At 34.9% G+C, this 8,497-nt stretch overlaps 1 protein-coding gene across 3 annotated transcripts in view; it reads left to right on the forward strand.

Moving 5' to 3' along the window:
* Positions 1-8,497, forward strand: part of cadm2b (cell adhesion molecule 2b) — a 181,338-nt gene that overhangs the window by 122,650 nt on the left and 50,191 nt on the right. For 2 of the 3 annotated variants that reach the window (XM_015029449.1, XM_015029460.1), the window contains exon 2: positions 2,329-2,355. The exons of the other annotated variant lie outside the window; for it this stretch is intronic. In XM_015029449.1, the coding sequence (XP_014884935.1) occupies positions 2,329-2,355 (27 nt within the window). The remainder of the gene's footprint in view (positions 1-2,328; positions 2,356-8,497) is intronic. 3 annotated transcript variants of the gene reach the window in all.

Genomic DNA, 8,497 nt, shown 5'->3' on the forward strand with positions numbered 1-8,497 from the left:
CAAACCCCTTTTAAGGGTTTTTTTTTTTTTTTTTTTTTTTTTTTTTTTTGGATTTTTGATAAAGCACTTTAAAAATTGTATATCCATTTAAATGGCAATGTTCATCTTCATCATATTTAAGGAAGCAGTATGAATCTTCTATCTCAGTGATATATTTGATATATTTAGTGGAGCAGCAAATTAATTTGCCATTCTTTTTCCACTGTGCTCTATTTGGTTGAGGGTTGACAGTGACTATTGCAAATCACTGAAAGGAATAATGATTTGCTTTCACTATTGATTTGTGAAAGCAAATCAATAGTCCAATTTGCTTTCACAATCAGGAAGTGGTGTAAACCCTTATATTCCTAATCCCCCTGCAAAAGCCCTTTGTGTAAAATCTGTACACATTATGAAACAATACTGATCTGATAATGATCTCAACATTTTCTTTAACAAATTGTTTTTTTTTTTTTTGTCACAAAGTGTTTTTTAAACGATAAGTTTCATTGTAATGACGGTAAAATAACTCACAGAACAAAGGTTTTGCAAGTGTCAAACTGTGTTATAAAGAATCTTGATTAAAATTAGAAATATTCACTGGAAGTCTGATCAGTCTACATGTGCAGCACTGCATACTAGTGATTGTTAAATCCAATCCAAACTCACCAAAGCAGCCTTTTGGATTAGCAACAAATCAGACATCAACTTGTGCATCATCAGTTTACATTTTTCTTGAATCTTGCGTACCACCAGGGGTTGCCCATTCCTACAAAACAAGCAAGAAAGTGCTTCCGAGGCACAACTGGCTGCTCTGGACAAAAAGGCATATTGCTCCTGTAAAAACGTGGCTGTAAAAGGCACTGTTTGCAAGAGGAAAATATTTGAATTTGTTTGCTTGGTAAATTATATTTTACCCCAGACTATGCAGTTTTACACTAAAAGCACTAAGATACATGCCACTTAGCAGACTGCAGACTGGTAAAGAATTTGCTCCAATGCTCACTTAAGAGACCAACACGTTTAAAATATAGTAGTGAGCATTCAAATCAATGATTTATAAATTAACAACATAATAGCTATTGTTTATTCAGTAGTGAGCAGATACTCAATAATCTCTTAAACGTTCTGTTTCACAATACAATAAAATTAGCCTAAAATAAAAGATTGTATCAAAAAAAAATTTTTAATTGTTCAGTTCTGCAAAAAATAAAAAAACAGAAAGCTGGCAAATCTAACTTTGACTCTTTGTGACAGCTTAGTTTTTTTTTTTTTTTCAGTCCATATGACCAAAGAAGATACTAGTTATACACAAAATTCTGCAGATATGTTCCACCATTATTCACGGAACTTTTCAGCTTCTCTTTGCTGCAGGGAAGAAAGTTGCTCTGACTTCTACCTCATAATACCCAAAATGTGTCAAAGCTCTTACTTTCTTTTTTAGAAACTCCTGTCTGATTTCAGTGGTATGCTTTGAATTGTTATCGTGCTGGAACTTTCTTCCTTTCTTGAGCTGCAGGAGAATGGAAGTCATCTTGTCAGCTCATATTTCAGTACATTCACAGGAGCTCTTGGTGATGTCTTTAAATTTCATGTCCCAAAAGCTTTTGCACTTTGCAACCCTCGTATTATTAAATTATGGTAAGAGTTCCTCACTTCCTAGACCAGGAATTCCAGGTCAAGTTCATGCCAAATAATCTGAGCTGAGCATATTTATCTTGTTCTCATTATAGCAAAGGACGTGCTCCCAATATTCATTAGGCTTCCGTCATGTTCTCGAGCAAAATCTAATTTTGCAGTTTGGACTGTAGAAAAAGCAATTTTTTTTTCTCTTGTACCCCATCCACTGAGGTCAATAATACAGCAACCCATGCATTGTATAAGCTGTCACAAAAACAGATTTTTCCATTTATAAGCCCTTTCACAAATTGACTGCAATATTATGTGAATAGTTTTCCTCCCTTTGAGTTAGAAAATCTACAACCTAATTCACCATTCACATGTAGATTAAATGTATTTATCTTTGTAGATTATAACTTTTTGCTCTTCATTTAGTTTTTTTTTATCAAACATACAATGAAAAATGCAACTGGCCATTTATGAGTTTTTTGGAATATAAATGGTATAATATTTGTTTCTTGCCTTTTTATAAACTATAATTTCATTGTTTCATTTAGCATTAACTAAGCCCTATTTTCTGCTTCTATTTCTACTATTCAATAATGTTGTTTTTCTGACTATGGAAAGAAGAACAACAGCAAAAAAAAAACACACAACGCTATCAATAGAAAGTCTTGATCCCACCTATCTAACTTATTGTTTCCTTGTTTTATCCCCTCATGCTATCAGTGGCTGGGACAAAAAGCAAAGCGAAAGGTGAGTTATTGTTTCTATTTTCTTGGTACATGATTTATGTCGCACACAGTTTCCAATAAAAAAGGTCTGGATCAACCTTTTATCTCCCCAAGAGCCCAGCAAGCATTAACATATGTTGCTTTGAATGAAGCTTTCTCTATGTATGTTTTTTTTTTCTTTTTCTTTTTTTCTTTCAAACATTGATTTCTTCTGAAGAGGTATACTAAGCCTACTCCCTCATTCCCAGATACGGGCTGCTTCACATATGTATAGATTCACACTAGGGAGCTGCCCACGTCTCCCAGTCATTCCTCCCTGTATGGAGCTGCCGTGCAGCTCCAGTGAAGCAGCTGGGGCGTGTTCCTGATTCAAGGACAGCTCAGAGGAGAGGAGTGAGAGGAAAGTTTCTCTGTCTTCATCTCCCTACTTAGTTCCAAGTTATATTAAAGTCTTTCTGGTTAGAGCATTGCTTTTCATGCTTTTGAATTTTGCCTCGATGACTTCCTTGACAGGAAATTATTGTGGTCCGTCACCATAATAATTGTTGCTTTGTTTGGTTAAAACAAATAATTTTGAGACAGAAGTTGTTTAGTCAAGCTGTTGGTCAGATATTAGACGATAAATAGACTCATTATTTCTTAAAGACCATCATATGGTTTCATTGAAAATCATGACATGATAATGTGTGATACTGACTAGACAAGGCACGTTTATATGTACAGCATATTTCAGCAGCATGATAATTTAAAGTGTCTTACGTAAAACAACAAACAAGCAAGAAATTTAACATTTTTTCAAATGTCAACATCGAAATCTCCAAAAAGCAACATAGCAAAATTTTGGACTAAATACTAAAAATCACGTTCAGTTTTGCAAAAAAACAAAAGTCAAGTTCCTTTTAAATTAGGGATTTTTGGCCTTGATTTAAAGGGAACTCGCTGTTCCATCGTTTTTGCAGTTTTCTGGAAGTTTATTCCAGATTAATGGAGAATACAAATTGAATCCTGCTTCTCCAACCTTGGAGAAGCATGGGTACAGGTTGGACGAGACCCAGAACAATTGAAGCGAACAATTGGGATAGCTAACTTCAATATTTACCCCTTGACCAAAGAGTTAGTCAAAAAGCCAACATAGACGGACACAACATTTACTTTATCTGATAATCTAATGTACATTTAAATTTACTTAAATATACAAAATATTAAAGAAAGCTACTTGTTTAAAAAACCCCAAATTCTTTTTAGCTTATTCTTTGGCATTAATCACATTCACCCATATTTTAGGTTAAAACCTCATCCAGTATGATGGCTTAAGTGCATAACCCAAACCAAATCTGGAGTAATCTGTGTTTGTCCCTGGAGACTGGCTTTAGATCATCTGAATTGTGTTATTTCATCCTTGTATAGTTTGAATCTGCTTAGCGGTTAGTACAGACGAGCTCTTTGGTCAGCACTGTCAAATTGTTGCAATGAATCCTGGCTGAGGATTTGCAGTGTGAAATTTATTCTCCCCTACATACAGGGGCACTCCGGCTTCCTCCATCAAAACATGTGTGTTAGCTCAGTTGTCCACTCTAAATTGGCTTTAGTTGTGGCAGCAGACGTGGTTATTTGTTCTGTGTGCATCTGTGTTGCCTGGATCTATCCATGGTGTACTCTGTCCTTTTGATTTTTTTGTTTAAAAAAAATAATTTAACTTTCTGTTTGCAGCAAAATGCACAGAGATAAAAAAAAAATGGACAAGTTTAAAGAAAGCAAAAGAAAGTAACCACAGGCATAACTGGAAGAAGAAAAAAAAAGGATGTAAGACAGAAAAGCAAAAGCAAAAGGCTAACTGCTGAGTAGGTGATGTATGTAATTAGCAAAGTAGAACCAAAAGCGAAGACAAATCTGTAAGAAAAATCTAATTGAAACAAACTAGGAAACAGGCATGTAAACAACCCAAGATACACAAACATAAAGTGTAAAATCTCTGTAACCTCAGAAGAAGACAACTATTACTGACAACAGACTTTTAGAATCCATATCGGTAACACTTTATTTGAAGGGGGGTGAATAAGACTGTCGTGACACTTTCATTAACATGACATAACACATGTTATGAACATGAATGAGCCTTCATGAATATTTATGACTGTTGTCATAAAGCGTCATTCGGTAAATTATGACACTTTTAATACAAAGTTGACATTATTCAAATGTCTTCGTTATGACAACTTGACATTAACCAAGAAATCATTACTGATATAAATTTGTTATAAAATAATTACTGATTGCACTTTAAAAATTAGGTAACTTTATGTTATTAAAGGTAAAGTTTAAACAGTAATATTCATGAAGGCTTATTGATGTTCATGACAGGTGTTATGTCGTGTTTATGACTGTGTCATGTCCGTCTTATTCAACCCCCTTCAAATAAAGTGTTACCTCAATATCTGGTATTTTGAAATTCCGTGCTTCTAATTCTAACTAAATAAAAAAAAATAATATTTTTTTTTGTTGTTGTTGTTAGTGTGGGGCTTTTGTTTGTGTGCTTTTTTTTAATGTTTTTTTTTTTCCTTTTTTTTGTAGTTTGGAAGTGACTTCAACCAAAACTACTGATTAATGTTCATTTACATGAATGTAGTACACAGATTTTATTTTACATTCTTTTCCAAAGTGCAGGGCTTCTTAATTACAGAAGCAATTAGGGTGGTCGTTTTTAATTAACAGAAGATACACATTCAGCATTTGTTCTTCTGAAATCTAGTGTAACACTTTTTCCAACAGCACTTTCAGCACTCTAATTATGGTTGATGACTTGAATTAATAATTATGAACATAATACCACATATATAACAACATGTAGCAGCTTCTAATAGTGATTAATAGCTTTTGTCAGGTTTCCGCCTTAATGGCGTTGTAATTTTTTTTTCATAACATAGAAAAAAGAGTCAAAAAATAGAAAAGGAAAACTCAAAAATAGAAAAGGAAAACTCCCGGAAGAACGTATGATGGGTTTTCCCACATGATGTCATTATAATGGAAAACACGACTCTGAATACCCCTCGCAGGACTCGGCTCAACAAATGAAGAAGTGCTTTGACCAATATGAATGCACAGTAAAAGTGAACCACTCATCAAAATATGAAAAAAAAATGTATGAGAAGAGTAAACTCAGCAAAAATATTGTGTGAAAAGTCTTCTTTCTGGATACAAATTTACTCTTTGCAGTTGAAACTAGCAATGCAGCTGGTAATGCTGTCGTCTTTTTTTTTTTTATCAGACCACTGGGATAAAAATGGAGGATACCTCCTCTGCCTTGGAAGTGTTGTATTGTTTAAACTACTTAACATTTACACATGTTGCCATATTGAAACCACAGCAGCTAATGTAGTTAATTGGAGTGTTATTTGATAGAAAAACACAAAGTCATGGATTATTGATAAGTGGAAGGAAAATAATTTGTGATTTTAAAAACCGGACAAATCTAAAGCCTGAATGAAAACAATAGAATGAGTGGACATCTAGAAACTCAACTTTAGAGTGTTTTTGTAACGTGCATTAAATTAAGTCAAATTGGTTCATTTAACCAGCGTGTCTACATTGTCATCTCTACGTATTTTGAAGTTGACATAAGTTTGGTCTTTGCACCTTTTTAAGATAGCAACATGAAAAAATAAGTAAACTTTGTAAAACACGAGGCTGAACCAGTGAACACTGTCACTTATAAAAAACATATTTATGCAGGCTTTATTTAAATTCACCAAGATGTCTCTGACAGAATTCGATTTTTGTTGCTTCTTCTCTTTCTTTGTTTAAAACCCTTAGCTGTCATGAGAACACTGGTCTCCTCATGGGCCCTCTGGATAACATGCAAGTGTTTTGGGGGTGACGGTTAAGAAACCAACAGCTACCTCACTACACCATCCATATAGCAACGTAATCCCAAAGCCAATTTGTGGAGCAACAAACAAGAGTATGGTAACTAATACAATTTGAACTTGTAATTTCTCTTGGAGACAGCACCATATTTCTGACCCACATTCTAAAGCTGATATATTGCCTTTCCTAACTTTCCCTTCTTTTTTTACCTGTAGAAAAAAAGAAAAAAAACTACTCCAAAGACTTTTTCCCAGCAGGGATATTTATTACCAGTTCTGTCGATTTAGCACACCTACCCTTTCTCCCGGCCTCCCCCACTGTGGGAAATCACAGGGGAGGACGAGGCTCAGAACCACCTCTCTGCCGGGGAAGGTTCACTTTTGCACCGATGGCATTCACTAACAGGCTCTAAGTGCTTTTTGTTGATGGCGGATAAGGGTGACAGACAGCTCACTCTGTCCTGGTTATTTCCTTTGTGAAAGACTTCATCAGCTCAATCAAGTGACTGCATCATTTAAAATAACACTATCAGCTCAGACTATGATTACAATACTGGGCTGATACTCAGTTGTGTGCTCGCTGCTGGGTTATCTTGCGTCTGTGTTGTCTGCAGCTCATGGAAGCATTGTAGGAAATCACTGTAATCCCGGTTGAGATAAAAGATGAGCAGAGACTAATGTGTCCTGATAAGATTCTGCAGTGAGACCGATACCAAATGTTTTATAGTACAAGTAAAAACTTAGGAGTCATTTGCACAGAAGTGACACAGCATGCAAGACAAATGCTGCTTTTTCAATACACGGGCTTTAGTGTTTGCTTATAACTGACCTGTGTACAGTAAATAAACCCACCGATCCTTGTTGTATTTATATTTTGATGGTGTGTGACAGAGAGTGACATTACAAGTCTAGGCTCCAGTAATTACAGCCTTTAATGTTTTACCATAATTGTATATGGATTTTCTATGACTGAATGAGCTTCGTTCTGGAGGGCTTGTTTTGCAAGAATTTGAAATGTTCCCCGTTGACTTTAAATAGAGACATTATCTAAAGCTGACAGTGCTCAAACTGGTTGTGTTAGAATTCACCTTGGACGGGTAATTTACAGATTATCCTGAGTTAATGGATCAGAGTTAGATTTAGTGTTAATTAGCTGCTGCCCCCACAACAGTTGTTTAAATCTCCCTAATTCACTGGGCTGATTGCTTTTAAAATTGCATCATTTACAGAGATCCCCAGAACAGCAGGTTTGCGCTAAACAAGGGATGCTTTTCTGTTGAGGTTAAACCAGTGGGGCATAAATTACACTGCCAGAGTAAATGATTGTTTTAGGTGACAGATGTGACCTTTTAAGCAGTAATAAATTAAGTGAAATATGTTATAGCCCATGTTGTTCTTGTTCAGGAAAGGTCACTAAACAAACAATCAGATATGACGAGACTTGGTCACGAGCCAGCAGATGGAAACAGTCTTATCATCTCTGAAGTCATTCACTCCCACTTTCTTTTATTCGCTTAGAATTTTAGTTGATTTTCATACCAAAAACTTAATGTCATATCAAAATCAAATGTTAGGATTTAGCTTTGGATCACTTCTCTATTTTGCGCCGACAGCTTATTCAGGGGAATTAAATGTAATCAGCACTCAGATTATTTTAAAGTGTAATTTACAAAACTAAATTTCTCAAATATGTTTTCAGGGAATTAGAAATCAGTGAAATTACAGATACAAATACAATATGAAGGACATGATTTTTTTTTTTTTTTTAAGAATTGTTGCATAAAACTTCATTGCCCTCCTTATTTCATTCTGACATTTCTCAAATGCATACCTGTTAGACATACATCATCATCTTGTGGTGAGAAAGTCAGTTTATGGGAGATTTTTTTTTTTTTTTCTTTTAAATATTTTTCAGAACATATGACCGTTATGAATAAGTATGTCCCATTCTGATTTCAAGAACCGGCTTGATCTGCTGATCAAACCATTCTATAAGTAACTGATATTGAAGCCCTTGTCAAAACTCAACCCCCGATATCTGTTATTGATTTGCTCTCTATGGTTTTAGTTTAGTTACTGTCCAGGTCATTATTTGCCTGGAATCTTCTCAGTCAATATTGAAAACTTACATACTACTTTTGCAGTTGGTTGTTTCAAATTCGGATGACTAATTTGTCCATTTCAATGTATTTCACTACATTACCTTGAAATACTCATGGGAATCTTTACCGTTTTTTTTTTTTTTTTTTTTTTTTTTTTGTCATACGCCCACCTTGAAGCACAATCCAGTCAAACCTGGCT

This window comes from Poecilia latipinna, unplaced genomic scaffold (genome assembly GCF_001443285.1).
Source record: "Poecilia latipinna isolate Pla-1442-1.1 unplaced genomic scaffold, P_latipinna-1.0 Scaffold10, whole genome shotgun sequence".
NCBI lineage: Eukaryota > Metazoa > Chordata > Actinopteri > Cyprinodontiformes > Poeciliidae > Poecilia > Poecilia latipinna.